The 23,724-nt window shown below is 43.8% G+C and overlaps 1 protein-coding gene across 5 annotated transcripts in view; it reads left to right on the forward strand.

Moving 5' to 3' along the window:
• LOC144730083 (IQ motif and SEC7 domain-containing protein 1-like) overlaps positions 1-23,724 on the forward strand; it is a 78,016-nt gene that overhangs the window by 47,786 nt on the left and 6,506 nt on the right. For 3 of the 5 annotated variants that reach the window (XM_078610625.1, XM_078610623.1, XM_078610624.1), the window contains exons 4-13: positions 312-473; positions 1,414-1,536; positions 9,139-9,305; positions 12,388-12,527; positions 14,198-14,323; positions 15,082-15,181; positions 16,673-16,834; positions 17,594-17,776; positions 22,502-22,551; positions 22,864-23,602. In XM_078610625.1, coding sequence (XP_078466751.1) covers positions 312-473; positions 1,414-1,536; positions 9,139-9,305; positions 12,388-12,527; positions 14,198-14,323; positions 15,082-15,181; positions 16,673-16,834; positions 17,594-17,776; positions 22,502-22,551; positions 22,864-23,602 — 1,952 coding nt within the window. The remainder of the gene's footprint in view (positions 1-311; positions 474-1,413; positions 1,537-9,138; positions 9,306-12,387; positions 12,528-14,197; positions 14,324-15,081; positions 15,182-16,672; positions 16,835-17,593; positions 17,777-22,501; positions 22,552-22,863; positions 23,603-23,724) is intronic. The other 2 variants (XM_078610627.1, XM_078610628.1) reach the window with 2 other exon arrangements.

A 23,724-nucleotide genomic window follows, 5' to 3' on the forward strand; every position in this document is an offset into this window, starting at 1 on the left:
TTTCCATGTGGCAGGTGCACCATCTGAAGAAGCTGAAGATGATGCTAATGAATACGGATTTCCATTTATAGGTCACTCAGATGCCTCAGCGACTCAAAGCACAGAACATCACATCTCATCTCAACCATTTAATTTCTCAAATTGGACAGCTGTATACAAATGTATGCGTGTCGTGACTCTTTCGCACCGTACGTACGCCAACCTCGCCCTTCCGACGTGCGGGGACGATTCCATGCAAACCAGAAAAACTGCGAGGCAATTGCATTGTGAGCGGCGCCTGAGTTGACCCAGGCTGCCCGTGCCCCTCGCAGGAAGCCGGAGAAAGGAGTCGCCTACTTGATGGAGCGCGGCTTCGTGCCCGACACACCCGTCGGAGTCGCACACTTCCTCCTTCAGCGCAAGGGGCTCAGCCGCCAAATGATCGGAGAGTTCCTGGGCAACCGGCAGCGCGCCTTCAACCGCGACGTGCTTGAGTGAGTGTCCGTCGCGAGTGTTTGTGTGTGTGTGTCTGCGTGGACGCGCGCGTGTGTTTTTGCGTGCGCGTGTCCGTCGCGAGTGTTTGTGTGTGTGTGTCTGCGTGGACGCGCGCGTGTGTTTTTGCGTGCGCGTATCCGTCGCGAGTGTTTGTGTGTGTGTGTGTGTCTGCGTGGACGCGCGCGTGTGTTTTTGTGTTTGCGCGTGTGCGTCGACGAGTTTGTGTGTGTTTGTGGGGGTAGCAGTTTGATTCCCGATCACGGCCACCACCAGTAACGATTTGCTGAGTCAGTCCTCGGCCTCAATGAGTACTTGGTGCGATGCATGGTACTGTCAGCTGCACCTCCTCATGTGCCATGCCTGCCTTAATAACTGCTTGCTAATAACACTTGCCTAAACAGCCTCCACTGCAATACATTGATTGTTACCCCCTTTGCTTACATTGATTTTGTCCAGGTATTCCAAATGTCCTCCCACATGTATAAATACTCATTAATGGAGTTGGTATAACATCCCATTATAGGACCTCGGAGCTTGGGAAATTAATGGCGGAGGTGTTGGCTGCCTTAATACATGCCTCCATACGAGAACTATATGCTTTGGAAATTCTACAGCGTTCTGATGTGCAATTTGCATGAATGACGCTAGATAAAATGTATTATTATCATCTTTGTACAGACATCTTATGCAGCCTCGAAGAATGCGAGGACCTATGAAGTAATTTTTCACAAGTGTCCAGCCTAAACTGGTTGGCATGGCAGAATATTACAGAGCAAGTTACATTGGGGTAGTGTATTTCGTGTGTGTGTGTGTGTGCGTGTAGCTGCCCACCGACCTCCTCGTGTGCTGTGCCGGACTTCATAGGTGTTCGTTAACAACAATTGCCCCAAAAGTCTGTTAAGGCTATACCGAGGGATCTTTGTGTTTGTCTCTTTGTAGCTGCGTGGTGGATGAAATGGACTTCTCGGGCATGGAGCTGGATGAGGCGCTGCGAATGTTCCAGGCTCACATCCGCGTGCAGGGAGAGGCGCAGAAGGTGGAGAGGCTCATAGAGGCCTTCAGGTGCTCACTCACGACATCAGCCACAACCAGGACTTAAACATGCCAAACAAATGAACCCTTTTCCATTCCGAAACATCTGCAAGTTTGTAGGGTGGGTGTCCCGTTCGCCACTGAATCTCAGAACGCGCATGCGGTTAGCGTTAATTTTATTTTGGAGAGGCATAGCACCGTTGTTTTTAAAGACATTGTACTCACCGCAGAGAACTGGAGCAACACGACCGCACTCTATGATAGCCGGCACCAAAATGTGCCACACGCCCTTCTCTATGACCTTGTGTGAGCCTCTGTAGTCTTCAACTTGAAGACGTACCGATAAAGTTATTTTATTTTAGTTTTTCTTCCGGAAGAAAAACCGATGTCGTTAAATTGTCACGTGGTGTAAAAGCATTTGACACACTGATGATTATTGTTTCGACGCACCACTGAGCTATTGACAATTCTCGTAACCAATGACGGAGCCAGGATTTTCAGGTCGGGGGGGGGCAACCCCTCCAGCAATGAAAATGATAGGAGTTGTTAGTAAGTAAGGACTTGTCCCTTGCTTTCTATTCAACGCGTGTGCGGCGATGGCGCAGCCATCGATCGAGGGTCGAATTCGAACCATGTGTGATCGGCATTACGCTCGCTGAAGGTGAATGCCTTCAGGGAAGTCGTGTACTGTATACGCAACTGCGCACAATTCTGAGTCACTTATAACTGCTTTGCCGTTACTTATTGCCAATTATAGACTCAGACTATTGTTGGGGGGACACGTGCCACCCCCCCCACCCCCCACTGGCTCCACCAGTGCTCGTAACCCAAATATTCGATAAGATGTGACATTTCTCTTGAAATGACATCCAACATCTTCACGGAAAATCAAAGAAGTCAGAATAAAATCCAGGAAATGTATACACTCCCTTATCCCTCAATGCAGAATGCGATGTTGGTTTAAAAAAACAAGTTTCTATCCCTTTACTGTTGCCTCAATCCTACTATATCTACAATCGGTTTGTGTACAGTATTGCTTTATGCATGGAATAGGGTCCCGTAGTTTTTTTGGAGTAATCTTGCCAATAACTTCTGTTAATCCAACAGCGTTTGTTTAACAAGCCTGACTGCTCATGAGTTTTGCTGGCTTAAACAAACTCTGCTCGAAAATATTCGTCTGCAAAGCCGATCAGCCAAAACATGTGTTTATATGTCGAGATACAGAATGGAGTTCTGCTTATATATGTGTACAAGAACACCCTAGAAAGGCACCGTTCTGAAATAAAGCTTATATCTTTACATACCACTGGTGCACAGGGAATAACACACAGACTAGCTTCTTATACTTGAGATATAAACAATTTTTTTTGACTTACTCGCAATGTGCATGCGTGTCCAGCTTCTAATGTGTTCGATATGTAGTAGACACGCACAACGGATACACGTTTCGTTTAAATAAAAAAAAAAATTAAGGAAATAAATAAAACTGCAATATGCTCACCTTTCGAGGAAGCTGCTACATATGAACTGTAGATTTGAAGTTTTCGTGACTGCAGGGGATCCATACTCTTTGGTTCTTTTGGTAAAGTCACGTAGGTATAAAATATAAAATAAATTAAATCACGACGTTTCGGGTGCAACACAAGGTGGGACAACCACAGCAAGAAACAACTGCTGCAGTGGGCAAACGAGCTGTTTGTGACAAGGGGCTTTATAACACTGGTCAACACACTTTTTCTGGCATAAGGTATTCCAATGGTATTAAGGTAATTTTGGGGTGCTGATTCCAAATCTGGCGTCAGTTTTTGTCTATCACATCAGGTTTTTGAGATATCAAATATTGCATTTACAATAAAAACTGCAGAAGAAAAATATTAAACAATGTGGATATCTACATAAAATTATATTATAAACACACTATCCTAAAAATACAGCACCATATTTTAACACTACAGCAGTCACTGACTCGCAACAACTTGCAATCATAAGTGACAGAGTTAATTTCGGGTAAAATCGATGAAAATGGGGTATGCCGATAGCATAAAAATGAGATGTGATAGAGCAAATCTGATATCAGATTTGGAATCAGCACCCTGAAATTAGTCTAAAACAGCTGCAAATGTCCAGGCCAGAAAAAAACTTTTTTTTTTGTTGACCAGTGTAAGCAAAAGAAGCAGCTATTTTGCCCACTGCAGCAGTTGTTTCTTGCTGTGGTTGTCCCACCTGATGACGGACGCTTGTGTTGCGCCCGAAACGTCGTGATTTAATTTATTTTATATTTTATACCCTACGTGACTTGACCAAAAGAATCAAAGAGTATATGAACTGGTGCCAAGTGCTTTTTGTAAAAAAAAATTGCTGCTGAGAGTTCCCAAACAAATCCATACATCCCATTATCACTCAGCCTACCTCGATTAGTTTTGTTATTTGTAACCGTGTTTAATTGTTAAACGCGTGAGAACAACAATAACAACAAATGCAATGTTTTGGGCGAATGGATGTTTTTTTTTCATGAAGCAAAGATAGGCAGCCTTTATAAACACAGTGGATTTTTGGAATAGCAGTACGGAGGAAGAGATTTGGTCACATTTAGGCATGATCTTGCGTAATGTGAACTTGGCGGCACGTCAAGTCCCACTGTACATGCGGGGCCCAGTAATACCGTTGCTGAATGGGATGCTAAATAAATACAACCCAAATATACCCGCTCTGTGCTGGCAATGTTACGGCGGTCAAACGCCTTACACCCGAATGCTTTGAGCGTAAAGACCAAACCCGTTCCAAGGTTGAAGAGCTTCCACTTTGCAAGTGGAGGGAGGGACAAGTCCCCGTTTGTACGCGACAGCACCATGACCAAACCATCGTAGGGCACGGGCGAAACCTCATTGCAGGCGGAAACGCTTCCATCTCGGCAATGCATCCACGATTAAAATATCTAATGCAAATACAATAAATAAATAACCGGGTCGGAAAGCCACCATCTGGATGTTTGTGCTAAATGCCTCCTCCCTGGGGAGGAAGGATTGCCTTGGCAGGTGACTTGCAGTCGCTATAGTGAGCTCGCCTTAGAAGCTAGGATTTGCCTCTTCACACATGGGTCCCCCTACGGGCACCAGCCCCTACACCCATGTTTGAATAAAGTAATGCACTTCACGAGGCCTATGAACAAATATATATTCATCAATCTACTGCCGATCCACAGCTGGATGACGACCTCCCCCTGTACCATTGCAGACCGTTTGAGGCTATTTGAGCATCGTCCACTAGTCAATACGCGGTTGAAGGGAAGCATAGACATTGGAACATAGTATAGTATAACAATGGATTTTACTGCACTGTCCTGTGGTTCCCACAGCAGCCTATAACACCTGTTTTATGATGGTGGCAACCCATCGAAGCATTATCCGGGCTCAAACCTACTTAGCTTCCGAGACCTAATGAGATCGGTTGCATTACGGGTTATTTGGTCAAGGGCCGATACAAACTTCTAAGACTAGGAAACACTCGGGGTATACTGATGCATTGATTCATATTGATTATCTAAGCTCATGATACAAGCATAAAACCCTCAGTGTGAGATTTTGTGCGATGGAATGGAGCGGCGGTGCACTGCACCATAAACTCCGTCCACAAGTAACATCAGTCGTGAGTGAACCGGTCTGGCAACCGCCCTTCATCAACTTGTACTGATCAGCACGGTGAAGTATGGCGAAAATATATTCCTGCAGAGGGAGCTGGTAGGAACGTTAGGTTGCTCGGTCAATGGCCAGGGTCAATGGCCAGGGTCAACAGCAGCGTGGTGTATTCCGCAAATATGGCCGACTGTGAGGGCAGGCCCAAGCCGGCGTGAGTAGGTTAAACGTTGAGTTTTATAAGGGCACCACGGGGTGACCAGCCCCTCCCCACCCAGCCCCACCCCTCCCACCCCCCACCCAGCCCCACCCTCCCCACCCAGCCCCTCCCCACCCTCCCCTCTTCACCCAGCCCCACCCCTCCCATTTTTGGATGCACGACGGACGGACACAATAATCCCCTGTGGGCTGGTGGAACCAGGTGGTTCCTACCAGTAACAACCTAAATGTCTGTTATGCCAGAGAAGAGACCTTTATCTAGCATTGCGTTGTCAAAGGGCCAGTTGTTTGTAACGTGTTCAAGTGAAAACTGCAACCTCTTATTAGCTGCTACATTCACCACCATTGTGCAAACAAAGATAAATTATTAATTAAGATTGTGGCTCTGACACAATTTATAGAATCGCTGAGGGTGGGATGGCAGGGTGGGGGGGGTAACGTGACACCACTAATAGCCATGCACCTTTGGTTGGACTTTATGCTGGATGTCATGAAGTTTAGATGGAAGCATTCTTTTCTTTACATCTATTGCCACCTGAGTGTCGTATCTAAGCAACTGCTACCTGCTTATTTTTAAAACCTTGAGCAGGTGACCTTTCAACACTTGGCCCATTAGAGGCACTTGCACCACTGTGTTCTCTTTTTATCACAGATCCTGAGCACAGGGCTATAACGCAAAGTGGTCAGCCACAGCCAGCGCTGATGATGACGATCGAGCAGATAACATTGGCTGGACACATATTCAATCAGCGCAAATACCACAAAATGGCAAACACCTTTATTAGTTTATTTTTGATAGTTTACAATTACATTTTTTTTTAAATGTATTAATTGTAAGAACCCACAATTCCTAATGTGAAGGACAAAGCGAACCCCACCCCCGCCCCCAAATATAGAAGTGAAACTTCACCTATGGTAAAATAACATCCTTGATATGAGCAATGTTGTAAGAGATTTTGGAGAATAGACGGTGTCAAGGAATTCCAGACTCAGTCGTTGGGAGAGAAGAAAGAGGAAGGGAAGTGGTTGGACTGCCGTGGTTGTTGGGACACAAATTAGCTGAGATAAACAATCAGCTCTAACGAGCCCTTGACTTTGCGGGGGGGGGGGGGCTACCATAGCGTGAAGATTGTAGGAACAATGTCTGTTGTAGTAGCGATTAAAGAGTGACAACAAGGCGATCGGTTTGAATGACCATGAGAGAGTGTTTTGAGTGATTCAGTGAGCATAGGGACAACATCATTCAACGTCACTTGTTTAGATGGATTGTTTCAAGCAGAGGCACATAGTTTAACACGTAGCAGGCTTTCGCGACCAATATCATCCATAATAGAGGTTTTTGGGTTAGATCGCGTAAATATATAAATGTGTCGTTAAAACCCGCCACCACCCGACACAGCCAACTAGGAAGGGTTGTCACGTAAACAGAACGTGCCAATTCGTCACTTGTACAGCACACCGGTGTGTTGGAGAGCCAAGCCACAATATTTACAATCCGAGTACGACGTTTCGCCAGTAATTACAACTAGCTTCATCAGGCGACAACCAGATTTGTGGAGAAGTCTTACTGTTTCGAACCTTATAGAAACGTCGTACTCAGATTGTAAATGTTGTGGCTTTGCTCTCCACCACACCGGTGTGCTGTACTAGTGACGAATTGGCCACGTTCTGTTAACGTGACAACCCTTACTAGTTGGCTGTGTCGGGTGGTGGCGGGTTTTAACGACACATTTATATATTTACGCGATCTCACCCAAAAACCTCTATTACAGAGGCACATACACGCACTAGGAGCTGCAGATATCACAAAAAGTATTTAAACTGTGGCAGAATTAGTGCTTTTATGTCCTTGATGTAGATTGAAAAAAATTTAAACAATACAAGCATTGAAAGCCCTCACTCAAATCCCACTTTGTGTAGTAATAATGATAAGAATGTCCTGAATCCAATAAGGCTCACTGAGTCTCAAGACTTTCATGAGGGTTCTACATTGGAATCTTCAACCAATTCCATTCAAGAGTACTTGGCTTTTAGGAATAAGCCAGGTTATCTGGACTAAAATCGACGAATATAAGGAAGGCAGTAGTCGCATTCAAAGCTCTACATGGATAGATTGAAATTATCCATAGCTGGACTGCAATTTGTGGCCAAACTCGCAGCTCTAGCCTGCAACATCTCGTATCCCAGACAGTCCGTCAAGAGAGTACTCACCAGATTACTTTGCTTCTGAGCGGCATATGGTTGTGAAATAGAAACTGATGATACAAATGAGTCCGTGGCACAGAGTCATTTATCCAACACTGAAAACCAACGCGTTCCAATACCACCCCCTTCTGGCCAATTTGTGAACTTCCTGTTTCATTCGACACGCTGAGCGCCCGTTGCACAGTCATTCAGCCGCTTCGAGAATTACATATTTCATCGGGACAACTTTCCATTTGAACAAAGTGGAAAAAAAACACATTTCTGGGCAATGGTTTTTTGTTGTCGGTGTCAAGACTTTCAATGAGGCCAGCGGTAGTTTATTGCAATGGACAGCAATTTGAAAGAAATACAGCAACCTAGATATAGACATATAATAAAGAGAAGTATCACCCCTCAGTGTCAGTGGCATCTATCCCCAACCTTGTCTTTCCGAAGGCCTGACCTCAATCCCACAGAATCGCACTCTTGTATTTGAGCATCGGGTCCGGTATGACCTCGACAAAGCCCCCGAAGAAAAAAAAACAACATTCGCCAACGCAGAGGCATGCAGTACATCCAAATTTCATGTGATTGTATATCGTCAGGAGTGGGCCGTCAGATGTGATTGTACTGCTACCACACGTTTGTACGTGTAAGCCACTCTCGGTCGAGGCAGTGACTCCGGCAAAAGAGGACGTTATTCCGAATAATGCCACCTCCATATGAGTGTTCTTAAAGGTCCCACGCCATATATTTTTTTATAGGTGTCAAGGCGCGCCGTGTGCAGAAAATATTAATATCAACAGTTAGATATTGTTCAATACTGAGCATTCCCTGAAGAGAGCCAGTGTAATCTTTCCATGTGATTGAGTGTGAGAATATATAACTCTAGAGGTGGAACGTGTAAAAGCCTAGGTTGTACAGTGCACATGTACAGCACCTGTCAATCCAATGCTGAACGGTGTCCTCCCCACACCATGCGGAGTCGTGGGGATTATTTGACCATACTTCACCGTGCCAGGCAGTGCGTGTTAGTGAAGGTGGGGATTATAAACGTTGAAGCAGAGAATTTGTTGCGCTGTATTTACAGCCTATAATAGCTGTTGTGCATGGGTGATCCCTCCTCCAAGCAACTGCCCAGGCTCAAACCTGCTTAGCTTCTGAGATCTGGCAAGATAGGGCACACGCCGGGTTGATGGGGGCTTGTATGTATGTCGGACTTCTTTCGCACCATACATTGCCAACCATGCTAATCGGAGTTGCTGGGGAAGGACAACAAAACTAAACACAAAAAGCGATATCTCACGGAAATATTTTCTGGGTCGTTGGTAAAGTCACGTCGGTAAAACATTAAAATTAATAAAAGTAAAATAAAATAGAAATATTTTTTATTTTATTTTATTTTACTTTTATTAAAATTAATAAAAGTTAAATAAAATAAAAAAAAAATTTATTTTATTTTACTTTTATTAATTTTAATGTTTTACCTACGTGACTTTACCGAAAAAACCTACGAATATGAATCCTTGCAGTCACGAAAGCTTCAAATCTAGAATGTAAAATGATCACTCTTGGTTTTTTTTCTTTCCGCTGGCAGCCAGCGCTACTGCATGTGCAACCCGGGCGTGGTGAAGAACTTCCAGAACCCAGACACCATCTTCATCCTGGCGTTCGCCATCGTGCTGCTCAACACCGACATGTACAGTCCCAACGTGAAGCCAGAGAGGAAGATGAAGCTCGACGACTTTGTCAAGAACCTGAGAGGTGAGCGGGCGAGAGGGTGAGTGCGCGGGTTGGATGAACGCGTGTGTGGGGGAGCAGATGAGCAAGCGAGCAGATGATGGTGTCGATAGAAGGAAACCCCATCATTATAATAATGATTTCGTACATTTGGTATCGACGCCCATTTTTATAGCACAAGGCTCTCACGAAGGCGGTATGTTTCCTAGACGGGTATAGTCTGCTGCCAGCCAATAGTAAGTAAGTACATTTATAAATACTCAACTCTTATAACCTAGGTCATCACGAGTGCACAAATTGGAAGGGTGCCACGGTGACGAGATGTTAACGACCTCGCCTGTTATACAGGAGGCCGTGGGTTCAATCCCGAACCTGACGCCTGTGTATTTGGAGTTTGCATGTTCTTTCTGTGCTCGCGTGGATTTTTCTGTGGGCCCTTCGGCTTTTCCATCCACATTTAGAAACATGCTTTTAGAGTATTTGGCTGCTATCAATTTCCACATGATAAGCCACTTCGTTGAACTTTCATTTGTGGCCAGATCACTTCTGAAAAGGAGCTATTAGCTCAATGGGCCTTACCTCGTAAAATAAACAGTTTAGTTTTCTGGATTTACCCAATTAAGCGGGTAATTTTCTCATAATTTGTCATATTTTGGACTGTGACGCCGGCACACATGTCCCTTTACTGGATTTTCTTTCTTTTTTTAAGCTGCCACTGCTATCCAGTGGCCTGAAATAAAATATATAGCTATAGATGACCAATGCGAGAAATGATCATGTATTTTGATTATAGTGTGCTGCTACTACTATAGTTACTCCTGCGATTATGGATTGACTCGTGCAGCTAGCGAAGGATGCTAGGCTTAGTAATATATGTTATATATGTCCCTATTGTAAACTTTCAATCACATTTCTTATGATCACTGTTACATTGTTTTTATAGCATTAGTTTTAGTATTCTTAGGTTTTTTCGGTAAAGTCACGTAGGTAAAACATTAAAATTAATAAAAGTAAAATAAAATAAAAATCACGACGTTTCGGAGACAACACAAGCTTCCGTCTTCAGGTGGAACCGTCACAGCCACGGCAGCTGTATCAAGTAAATGAGAGATTGCAGGAGCTACCACTCCGTTTATATAATGGTTGGAGAGGGAGGAAGGGCCAAGTACAGCACACTTTTTATTCATATGGTAAGGTGAGGCTTAAGAGGTTGAGCCTTTGTTATGGAGAGGTAAACCTGTAATAGTTGTCTGTCAAATAAGATTGGCCAAATAAGTGTAGTTAAATCTTTTTTGCATGGTTAATCACATCTTTCCAATGATTACTCAGTTTGTAACCATCATCACGGTTGAAATTATAACTGTGTTTGTATATTTGTATGGCTTCGTGTACAAACCTTTGATGGTAGCCAGGAGGTTTGCAGAGAACCTTGGTCTCGGAAAAGACAATTTCATGAGAGCCCACCGAGTTGTAGCAATGATCGGCAACGGCCGAAGAATCAGTTCTGCCGTGTTTCAGATCTGACTTGTGCTCGCGGACACGATCAGAAACATGACGTTTCGTTTCTCCAATGTAGCAATCACCACAAATGCAACTCAATTTGTAGACTCCAGGATACTGTAAGTCAGGAACGACATCCTTCACAGATGGAATCAGATCACGGATGTTATGCACTGTACTGAATCGGACTTGGATCTTATGTTTGTTTAGAATTTTGGAGATATTTTTGGTCACGCCTGCTATGTATGGTAACGTGATAGTTTTGGTCAGAGTTTCATGTGGCTGTTTCTGTGTGGTGGGAGAAACAGCTTGGCGGATAGTGCGGTCAGAGTATCCGTTCATCCTGAGGGCCCGATGTACATGTCTTAATTCACCGGCCAGGTGGTGTTGGTCAGAAATGCCATGGGCTCTGTGGTATAGCGTTTTGATGAGAGAATTCTTTTGAGATGGGTGGTGGTGGGAATCCGGTTTCAAGTAGGAATCTGTGTGGGTGGCTTTCCTGTAGACAAAATGTCCCAAGGATCCGTCAGGCCTCCTCTCAAACAGAATATCCAAGAATGGTAGTTTACCGTCTTTCTCCACTTCCATGGTGAATCTGATGGATGGGTGTCTAGAATTGATGTGGTCCAAGAAGTGGTTCAATGCTGGGAGGCCATGTGGCCAGATGACGAAAGTGTCATCCACATACCTCTTCCACAGGGAAGGACGCAGGGTTGATGTCTGGCCTCCCAGCATTTATTTGTGAGGTTTTTTGTTGTTTATTTTGGCGGGGAGGATATGAGTGAGAAGCTGGTTGCCTTCTGCATTATTTTTTTTTTCTCATCGAGTCAAGATTAATGTGGTGATTAATCTACATATCCTGGATTTAGACTTGGTCCATCACAACAATAACAAATTATAATCTCTGGGAAACAATTTTGTGCATATTCGTATTGCCCAAACCAAACGAGCATTGCAATTATGAAATATGCCTATATAAAGTTATAATTCGTTTTGTTTGGAAAATTAGGAAGAATGATGTTTGCTATGCAGGTATCACCCTAGGATTTGTCCACATGCTCAGCACCAGATGAAGTTTAGTGGAGGGCTTGTTGCTGTGGGTGGGTAGGCCCTCTATGTTATGTCAATTCCTTCACTTGACTCTTTAACACCACCCATTCCCAATGCCGAACATTCCATTTTTTTACGTGATGCGTGGATTGTAAAGCTACGTACAAGTTAACATGAGCAAAATCATTCTAATTGGCAAGAATTTACATAGTGATGTTACGGCTTTAATTACCAAATTACCTCCAGGATTACTCATACAATGGTCACCAAAATGCTTTGAACATAGACATTAGAACACCATTCCAGCACCCAGCACTCAGGGAACTGTGCTAATGCATCATTATGTTTTTTGGTATCTGCATTAATTTAATATAATTACAATATTCCATGCAACCTTTAGAAATTAAAATGCATTTTTTTTTGGCAGGGCCCTCAAAGTCCAAAGCCCCAGACTGCAGCCTCTAAAGCCCCATGCGCTAATCCAGCCCTGGACCTGATGACCTCACCGTGTGCCCTCCTTCTAAACGTGTCCTGGCTGCCGCTCTGTCGCTGTTAGGAGTCGACGATGGGGCGGACATCCCTCGGGAGATCCTGGTGGGCATCTATGAGAGGATCCAGCGTGGAGAGCTCAAGACCAACGATGACCATGTTACGCAGGTGGCCAACGTGGAGAAGACCATCGTGGGCAAGAAGCCGGTACGGACAGCTCGAAGCGCGACACCGCTTCTGCAGGACGATCTATTATTTTATTTTTAGAATAACATTTACGTACCCAGAAAAAAAACACATCACTGGAGATTCTCTAGACTTTTTAAACCAGGAGGTGTCCTGGTATGTTTCGTGGTAGCGGGCGATGATTTCTATGTGTTTTCTCAATTGGGTAATTTACGAGTAATTTTTCAAATTTGGGCCAATTTTGACTGTGGCACACATGGCCTATAACCTCAGAGGGGCACTACACGAATTTTGGAAGCTTGAGCCAACATGGCAGATGAGGCCACCTAGGCCCTAAATTAAAACCCCCTCTCAGGCCCTCTCGGCCTTTTCAAGAGCCACTCAGATCCGAGGCTTGGGGAAAATTGTCCCACCTGCCATCCCCTCCACCCCCCTCCCCCCTTCCACCCCTCCCCTCCCCTTATGGCCCTGCATGACCTCATTCACTGTGTAACCACAGTGAGTCCTGACACACGAGACATCTTTCCACCGTGAAATTTGATTGTAGAGCTCAATGTAATCACTCCATTAGTGAGGTTACACATCACTCACAGGAACCAGCATCTTCATCAGCCATAAAATAATTCAATAATGAAATGATGCCTCAATCATTCGTCTATTCAAAGGAGTGATAAAACTGACTTGAAGAATTACAGCCCAATTAGCCCATTATGACACACACACATATATATTGTGTTGACAAATTTTATTAGGAACACAATAATTTTAATATGTTGATGCCAACTAACCAGCAGGTATAGGAATCGTTTTATCTACCATCAACCACATACAAAGCGCGTCAGACAGTGGGACGCACAGCTACGGATGTGCATTTATATGAGCGGAGTTCAGTAAAATGTACATTGGCAGATTTTCAGGTGGGAGGTACTATTGGGGGAACTCCGTGAACAATGGCATGAAGTTGCCACGCGACTACTCTTTATCCGTGGGAATTTCCAGGTAATGAGAGGAATTTAGCACCTGCCCTCACCACTTCCAGGTAATTCTACTTATCCACAAGGAAATTCAGAAAATTAAGAAGATTGACCCACAGACAATGGGAGTTTTTTTGCAGATCGATTCACAGCTGTGGATATTTTTTCCAGCAGTCCACTGCTGAAAAAATAACGCTTTAATATTCCAGTGGTTTAACCGTATGCATTCTTTTTTTCGGTAAAGTCACGTATTAGATTAATCTAATTAGATTAAAATCTATTTTCATTTGGTGATTTATTTTAATCTAATTTTATTTATTTAAATTTTATTTTATTTCCACATACGTGACTTTACCAAAAAAAAACAATGAATACGTATTCTTTTTCGTTTTAAAGCTTTCGTGACTGCAGGGATTCATCTTCTTGGTTCTTTCTTCCCCCTCCAACCCAGCTTAAATATACGCTCCAAGCTTGGTGGTGTTTCATTCTTCACCTGAGGACGGCTGCTTGCGTTGTAGCCGAAACGTCGTGAGAATTATTTTATTATGTTTTATTTGTATTATTTTATTATTTCCCTTCTGCGTGACTTTACCGAAAGAACCAAGAAGATGAGTACGTATTCTGTTTCTATTGGAAGTGCATTCCTTTAACGGGTGGTGGCCTTCGTACTGCTGCAGAGCTTCATTGGATGTTGCGCTGCTGCTTTGACTGCCGCAGGTGCTCTCGCTGCCGCACCGCCGCCTCGTGTGCTACTGCCGCCTGTTCGAGGTGCCAGACCCAAACCGACCTCAGAAACTGGGCCTCCATCAGCGAGAGATTTTCCTCTTCAATGACCTACTAGTGGTAAGTGTCCGCGAGTTTGAATCCAGGCAGCCGCGCCTGTGATAAAACCCGTGTTCTCAAGTGTGCTGAGTTGATGACCTTAGCCCAACGACTAATGGCTGCACAAACTAACAATCGAGTTTAATTTCGCTCTGCGTAGACCAGAGAGTCGCTTGAAGGGATTTCTGAGGTGGAGCTCTGTGATATCCGCTGTCCTGGGTCACACGAAGGGTTGCACTTTTCCGCGAATAATTTAAATGGATACTTGATCTTATATGCATGACTTCGTTAGCCCAGTCAGGATAAAATTTGAGGGAAAAGATTGACGAATTAAATGTAAAAAAAATGGAGTTTTCTCCACAACTTCACCATCTAAGTTAGCTTTTTTTTTCTGAATGCTAGATGTGTGCAAGGAGCAAATAGAAATGTGCATCTGAATGGGGAATTTGTGCAAACATGTTTTTTGTTTATGTACGTATCCATTCGCGCCTATCTCAGTTCAACATATTGCCAGGATTATTGGTCAGAGTTCAACCAAAGTTTGTTTTCTTTGTGCCACTGCATGTCATGTGGACTCTTGAGTGGATTGCAGGGTCCACTCGAACCGATTACATGCAGCATACGCACATTTTTAATTAAGCGATTCTTACACATATAGATCGATGCAATAGCGTGTAGCACAATCATCGTTTTATAATCCACATGTCAGTACATTTCAAATGTATTTATATATGTTCGAGCATTACTGTTGCGTCACAATTTTTTTTTTATTCCTCCAGGTTACAAAAATCTTCCACAAGCGGAAACATTCGACGAGTTACAGCTTCCGCCAGTCGTTCCCCCTGTACGGAATGCAGGTCCATCTCTTTGAGAATCAGTGTAAGTGCTCAGCAGAGAATGCGTTCAAAAACTATAGTAATAATAGTAATACTTTTACCAATGATATACTTACTTTATAACCAGATGGGGAGCCCATTGAGAGTTAAAGGTATCTTATTCAAGGGAGACTTGTGTTAAACAAGCTCGAACATAAATTATTAATTACAGGAATTATTTATGCTAATGATGGTGATGTTGACAAAGGTAAAACATAATGATAATCCCTTTGATAAACTGTCTGATACTGCTCCTCCTGACCACGATGACGCTGCTTCAAATGATGATGCCTCTGCTGATAACAATGGTAATAATATTGAAGCCGCTGCTGCTGATGCCTCTGCTAAGGATGATGATGATGCTGCCAATGAGTCACGGGACTAGGATAAGTAAGAATAGGTTTTATCCTTTATGGAAATATAGCTGGTGTTAAGATCTGCTTGGTTCTATTGGTAAAGTCACGTAGAAGGGAAATAATAAAATAATAAAAATAAAACATAATGAAAAATATTCTCACGACGTTTCGGCCACAACGCAAGTAGCCGTCCTCAGATGAAGAACAGGCCTGTCGGAAAGATAGCGTCTTCTTCACCTGAGGACGGCTGCTTGCGTTGTGGCTGAAACATCGTGAGAATTATTTTATTATGTTTTATTTTTATTATTTTATTATTTCCCTTCTACATGACTTTACCGAAAGAACCAAGAAGATGAATCCCTGCAGTCACGAAAGCTTTAAATCGAAATGGTGTTAAGATGTTCAAACACCAAATATTAATCTTTTACAAGGAATCAAGTCTGCATTAACCACACGTACTAGTGGTGAACATGCAAACAAAAACGCCAAAAGGCCTTTTGGCGTTCTCTGGTCTGATACTGGTGAGACTAGGCCCTAAAGAAGGATGTCTCTGGTGTAGACCAATCAGTTTCAAAGGCAATGCAATATATTATCAGAGTGTGTTTTTGTTGAGTGGAGGATGTTGGTCTCTTATGAAAAACTGAATACCTGGCAAGACAAAGTCACGTTTCATATCACTGAGGGTCTTATGACCGAATGTTTTTGCAAATTGCGCTAGCATGGTTTTTTATTGAGTTACACAAGTTGGCTCGGATGACATCAGGGATTAAGAGCGCATTTCGGAGCAGAGAGGCATACGACAGGGCATTCCGTAGCACATGCCACAACATAAGAGTACATGGAGAGTATAGACGGGAAATGCCCCAACACAGCTGGAAAAGTCTCCAGACACAAGTCGCGGCCATTCTTAAACCTTAATCTAACTGAGCGGCCATGTGCATCGAATACAGTGCACAGTTATTTTTTAATTAGACCTCATTACGTGCTAGATAATAACTCTTCCTTATGTGGCTGTGTACTTTTTTTTGTAACTGTCCCTTTTACAGGACAGCATTAATGCCGACCGTATTGTAAACCTTCCCTGTGTCGCTTTGAAAGTGAGGATGTCCGATGTTGGCGTATTGTATTTGCAATTGCAGACTATCAGCACGGGATAAGGCTCGTCTCATCGACGCCTGGCTCGGAAACAGAAATCCTCGTCATCTTCAATGCTCCCAATCCTGAAGACCGCAAAAAGTTTGTGGAGGATCTGAAAGAGTCGACTTCAGAGGTGCAAGAGATGGAAAAGTACAGAATAGAAGGTACAGATGGTATAAAAAGCAAGGGTTGCTTTAAAAAATATATATATATATTTCAAGAAGTTTATCAAAAATCTAAAGAAATATGCGACGGTCATCATTTCAGCTAACATGTCTGTAATATGGGTGCAAGTGAATTTCATGAAAATGTTTGACAGTGTTCTATTTGAAAGCAAATAAATGCTCTTGTCATCGTAAAACATTGCATGCATTTCGTAAATACATTCACAAAGTGCTGTAACAGCATGTGGAACTATGCTGGTGATTTTAGATATGCATTTTGCTACCCCCAGTACTTGCTGTCCACATCAAGCCAGATACATTTTCAGGTGATGGATTATTTTTTTAAGAAACAAGTCTCAGGAACTGCAGTGGACTGCGTGCATCTCTATGATTGACTTCACGTAGATTCTCGAAAATAAGCTATGAAACGGGTGCAACGAGGCAGAATAGTTCTCAATTTTGGTAAAATTCACGTGTATTTTTTTAATATATATTATTTCCTCTGCAATTATAGAATGCTGCAGGCAACAGCAATATACAACAGTCACTTAATGAGTGTGCAGTTCCTTACGCGCTCCCGTGTGCTGACCCGGCTCACAGGGACACGGCTTATTGGATTAGCGCTCCCACACAAAGCGGCACGATTCAATGCCCTTGTGTGTGAACTTGGCCGTGTGGATTTTTTTTATTTCTCTTTCTCTCCCTCTTTCTGTCTCTCTTTCACGAAACAAAAAAACAAATGACAACCGATCCGTCTAGTCGAGCTGGAGAAGCAGAAGGGCATCATGAGGCAGACGTCAGCACAGGGGCATGCTGGGAAGAGGAAGGAAGCGACAAATGGGGGCATGCCCCGAGGCAGCCTGGATGACAGCTGCATCGTGGGTGGAGAGGGCCTCAAGAGGAGTGCACTGAGCAGCTCTCTGCGGGACCTCACTGACGGAGGTAACAGCACCTGCTGTCACGCAAAGCTGACATCCCACATCCTACACTAATGCCAATTTGCCTCTGAATTATAATATCATCATGCCCCTACCCCCAAACTCTTTTCCTCAATGATAGTAATGTCTCCCCTCTCCCCACCCAGCTACCCCTCCCACCACTCTTTCCCCAAGCCCCCAACCCACCAATTAAACAAACAAAAAACTGTTTTTATTTTACCAGATAAGGCCCTCTGAGCTATATAGATTTCTTTTTCAGAAGCGACCTGGCCACAAACGATAGCTCAACTAGAAGTGGCTTATTGTGCAGAAATTTATAGCAGCCAAATGCTACCCCCTCTCCTCCCCTGACTTTTTCCCAGTGATTCGGTGAAGTGCCAGTCGTGGTCGAAATTAAGAACCCATTCTTTCCGTCATGTTTTTGCTGCATCATTTGTGTTGTTTCTCGACCGTTGTTCATCTCGTCTGTGAGGTTTTTGCTCGCGTGGCGTTTGCATGTAATTTGCACATGCTGGACGCTTCATGTGAACGAATGTGCCATTAATATAAAATGTGCATACACGATGCATAAATAGTACAGTTGAATTTCGATTTAAAGCTTCCGTGACTGCAGGGATTCATCTTCTTGGTTCTTTCGGTAAAGTCACGTGACTTTACCGAAAGAACCAAGAAGATGCGTGCAGTTGAAGTTGCATATAAGCACACTTAATATATGCACAGGTGTGATTTATTTTTTTTATCTAAAAATGTATTTATCCAGGAGAACCACGTGGTAAATAATCGATTCTTACACAAACAAATGCACGTGTCTTCAGTGCAAGAACACATGTGAACGATACATTGATGCAACGTTGCATTCATAATATTTAATGTAAGACAGAACTAGTTTTATAACGAGCCCAATATTCATTCAATGATTATTCATATTTTACGCCAAGTTAAGAGAAAGCTTTTATGATAATTAGGGAAAGTCGTTTGTAGTTCCATTCGATGGTAAGTTTTCATACAATGTGTGCAATATTATTAATCGTTTTAAACAAGACTCAAATACTCTGATATTGCACTGTGTTTGAGTTGTATGCCTTCTGGTGTCATCTGGTCCAACACCAATGGAGACTAGGCTCTAAAGAAAGCCATCTCGGGTGTGGACCAATCAACTTCAAGGACAGTGCATATTATCATTATCAGAGTTGCTTCTTTTTCTTTGCTTTTTTGACTACATGTGTTGTGGTTATTGCAAACATGATGCCTTGAATAAAGGTGTCAGTTTTGTACCAGTTTAAAAGGGTAAAAACCTACTACTAAGACTCAAAGTGCGTAAAAAAAAAGCTCAACCATTTGTGCATTTACAAAAAAAACACATCAGGTGGTGACTGATCAACCCCTGTGGCTCGTGGGCGAGATGCCTGATGTTGTCTCCAGGGTGTATTGGGTGCAATACGGGAGAAGCGCGATTGTGTGTGGCTGTATGCGGTGGATATTGAGGATGTTATGGCAATTTCCGACAAGGCATTACTTGGAATGGCATAAAATAAACAATCGTCATCATCAGCCATGGCCAATGCACTGCTGGATGAAGGCTTCCATATGCCATCACCAACCCTGACGATCCTGTGATGTAACAATCCACCCAGCTTCCGCACTTGAGCTGAATAAAATTATAAGACGATTAAATAAACATATTTTTGCAATATGAGCGTCAGATTTTTGATCCTTAATTGAAAATGCACCTTTCTTTTTTCCTTTTTTTTATTAATCACACGTGACACTACGTGCCAACATATTGGTCACATCAAAGTGATGCCCTGTGCTCAAATGAGCATTGAGGTGTAGCTCACATCTTGTTTAATAGCCCTGAGGGAGTGGTGGAAATCCCACATTCTTGCGGGTGGGGAGGGCAGTCTAGTAATAGGTTTTTACCCGTTCAACTGGTACAAAAACTGACACCTTTATACAAGGGATCATGTTTGCAATAACCACAACACAAGCAGTCAAAATGCAAACAAAAGGCATCTTTTGGCGTCATCTGGTCCAACAACAATGGAGACTAGGCTCTAAGAAAAGCTGTATCGCGTGTGGACCAATCAACTTCAAGGACAGTGCATATCATTATCATTATCAGAGTTGTTTCTTTTTGTTTGCATTTTAACTGCTTGTGTTGTGGTTATTGCAAACATGATTCCTTGTATAAAGGTGTCAGTTTTTTGTACCAGTTGAAAGGGTAAACACCTATTACTATATTTTGCCACTGGTAAAGGAGATGTCTCATAGTGGGGGCAGTCTATTCAAACACTGTTGACTTTTCCACAAAGCGGTGCGTACGAATTATATCGACCTCAGAGCGATGATGGGCTGAGACAACTCCAAAACCGAGATTTGAAGTTACAACCGTCCGATTGTTCTAGCGCGGAGTCATCATGCCGAATAATGGTAATAAATAAACACTAAATTGTTATCTGAAACACATTTAATCCAATTCCTCCTGCGTATTGCAGCAGATTCATTCCGAAAAGCATTCCCTGTTTTCTGGAGGAGAATCCCATGGGGTGTGATGAAAAACCCCCCAGGCATGAGCAAAACGCACATTGCCCCGCACATGTGATGAAGAATGGTTCGACAAGGACATTGCAAGTGTCACAACTCCTGCAGCGCCGCTGTGCATCAGCAGTCAAGAGACGCAAATGCAGCCTTGTTGTTTGGCTGGCTGAATGGGGCTGCAAGGGCATTAATTGGTAGCAAGGTGGTCATTGATTGTTCAGTTGAGCATTTCTGGCCTATGGGTGCCTCAGTCTTAAATTTGCAGATGTATTCCCAACGCTGTTAAGCAAGTGAATGTATGAATTCCTTGAATGCCAAGGTACTGCTGGTTTAAATACAATTGCGGTATATCGCCTGTGCCAATTAATATTTTGATATACGATACTTGAAACGGTCGGAATACAATGTTTTTTAGTTGAATTAAATTCGTTTTGCTTGATTTAATGTAAGACAGAACTAGTTACAGCAAAGACAGTTCTCATCAAAGATATCGCTGATGGATTAGACTGGTCCTTAGCAAAGTTTAAAATTAATATAAAACTAAAATGATGGAATGGTTATCATCACTTTCAATAATTAGATCACTAAAAATGTTTAAATAGAAAACAAGATATCTCAAACCGCAAACAGCACGATGAAGAAAGAAGAGATGTGAAAATGAAAAAATGGAAAATTAAAAATATCAGACACCGAACTCTGAAAACCACTCAGGAAAGAGTGAAGGAAATCATTGAGAACATTTTTAAAAAATGCAATAAAATTGTTTTAATCTGAGCATGAAAGCAGAAAAGAGACTTGATGATTGTTAAATATCTTCAGAGTAGCCATTGGATAGAAAGATGGAACCATAATACATAATGGAGACATCATTATAATACTACTGTAGGATTTCTATGCATATCATATACACATGGAAATCGACCATCTTTCATGTGAGGAGGGTGTTCCATTCATCGCACTTGAAGGGGTATCTGCTGCCCTTTCGCAGAGAAATCAGGGACAATTTCCAGACCAGATGGAATAAATATAGACATCGCCAAGGAAGAGGAACCAGCTGTTCGGTGAAAATTAGCAGACCCATCTTTTTTTTTGCTGTATACACATAAATTAAGTGGTTCACTCATATTATTGTCGTACTATTCTCGTCTCGCATGAATGTAAACGGTCATGATGATCGTAGAGAACCAAATAATCATCCAATCAGAGGCCACAGAGATGCCATAACCCATCCCGATTCATCCATCTCATTACATGATGCCAAAAACCACAGATGGAATACGATTTTTAGAACAAAGGCAAAAAGAGTAAATGTCAGTTTATCCAGTGCAACAAATAAAAAATGCAGAGTTAAGGAAACTAAACGAGGATCAGTAAAATTAGTTAGAATACAATGAGTAAAAGAAAGCTATGAAATGCTGCAGCATGGAAAAATGAATTCCACAAGACGATGCTAATACGCAAGATGTCACAAAGTAAAGATGCACCCCTGCAATTGCTTGCTCACGCCACCGCTATGTGAAGGTCCCTTCACTGGAGGGGCTCTCTAGTGCTCCCTCTAGAGAGCCTCTCTGGAGGGAATGTTTTTTGGCCTACTCTTCGACGCTGGTTAGATGTCTTTAAAGGGGTGGGAGTGCCCACACTTCGTTTATCGAGGTTGGCTACGTGCGGTGCGAAAGAAGTGTGACATACGTGCATACACTTTAAACCCACCACACACAACCTGCCGATCGCCTAACTGCGGTTTACCCGTTTATTCTAATGGGTGGAGAGAGGTGTGGGGATTTAAGAAACTTGCCTGTCCATTGTTTCAACTCCTGCACTGGAGTATGAAACCGGCAACCTCTGCATTGCAAGTCAGGTGCGCTCTCTCTCTCTCTCTCTTGTTCGTCCATCATAGTTGATGATGACCATGGCACGTTTGTCATTTTGTTGGGTTTTGATGAGTGCCTTTAGTGCCATGACTTGCGCAGAGAACTTGGATTTAAGTGAGGGTGATTTGCGCAGCGTCAACCTCACTCTCTCGACCAGCCCCATCTGTACCCAGTGGCAAGACGTAGTCAAGACGACTGGAGATGGTCCTGGTTGCAGTGGAAGGTCCAAAGACCCTTTTTGGTGAAATTTCCTCCGTTACACCACAGCAGAATCCTATGAATGAAATCCATTAAGAGCGAATTCTGTGCTACCTTTTCAGGAAAGCGAGGACGGCATGGAAGTATAAGCACACTTGATGGCCAAGCAGAGGTAAGGACTTAACTGCTCTGCTGAAGTTCAACACATTTCATCCCTAACGTATGCTTGCATGCTGGTAGTTTATGAAGAACTCTGATGACGTTTTAACGTATTGACTGGAAGCATCGATTTTTAAACCATTGTTCGTCACGTCTGTGCATCAAATACATGTATTTTAGCATGGCTTTGACAAGAGACTTCTTCAGGACTGGTGCAGTAATTGGTTAACGTCAGTCATGAAATCTTGATCTGTTATTTTTTTGCCCACGGTCATAAGCGCTGGGCCACCTCTAAGAGTAGTGCAATTGTATTGTTTCGCTGTAGAGCCCTGGAATGAGTAGCCCAACCCCGCCAAGGAAGGCATCAACGACAGACGCGGACAGCCTAACGGCCTCCTCGCACTCCCGCCTGTCCAACTCGTCCTCCTTCCGACTAGGGACCATCTTCGGCTCGCTGCGCGGAAAGTCAGTCTCCCAGTCGAGCCGAGGCCGCTCGGCTTCCCAGCAATCCGAGGCGGCGATGGCCGCGTGCGCGGCGGCGGCGGCCGTCGCCGCCCCGCTCGTAGCGCAACCTCAGCAGCTTTTCGCCGCGTCGCCGGCAGAATCGGCCCAGGCACCACCGCACAGTCCCCGGTCGGCTCGGGCCGAGCGGCTGCCGCCGCCGTCATCGCATCATCATCAGCAGCAGCAGCATCATCAGCAACAGCAGCGCCAGTACGCTCACAAGGCGGCGCCGCAGCAGCAGCAGCAGGTGCCGCAGGGGACCCACGCCCTCCCGCAGTTGTGCGAGCGATCGTCGGTCCTAGCTAAGGAGGGGGGCGGCGGCTTCGCCCGGGCCGCTGGCTGCTCCTCGCCTTCGCGCGCTAAGCCGCACATTCCCGTAGACGCCGTGCGGGTGCTCCCCCCGCATCCCTTCCCGATCGTCAGCATTGTTGCCGCCACCGCCTCCTCCCTCCCTCCCACTCCCCTCAACTCTGCCGCCGCCGCGGCCGCTACCACCCGGCAGAATCCCGGCTTAGGCCAGCTGCCACCCTTCCCCCTGCCAGCCAACTCCACGCTCCTGGGTACAAACAGCCACTTTCATATTTGTTTCTCACAATGGCAAATGCTCTTATTGCTTACAGGAATGCGCCGTAACCCTTTCCTGCTGATATGGATTAGTTCTCGCCTAAGTGGCTTAGTTTTA

This window comes from Lampetra planeri, chromosome 34 (assembly GCF_965212315.1).
Source record: "Lampetra planeri chromosome 34, kcLamPlan1.2.h2, whole genome shotgun sequence".
NCBI classification, from domain to species: domain Eukaryota; kingdom Metazoa; phylum Chordata; class Hyperoartia; order Petromyzontiformes; family Petromyzontidae; genus Lampetra; species Lampetra planeri.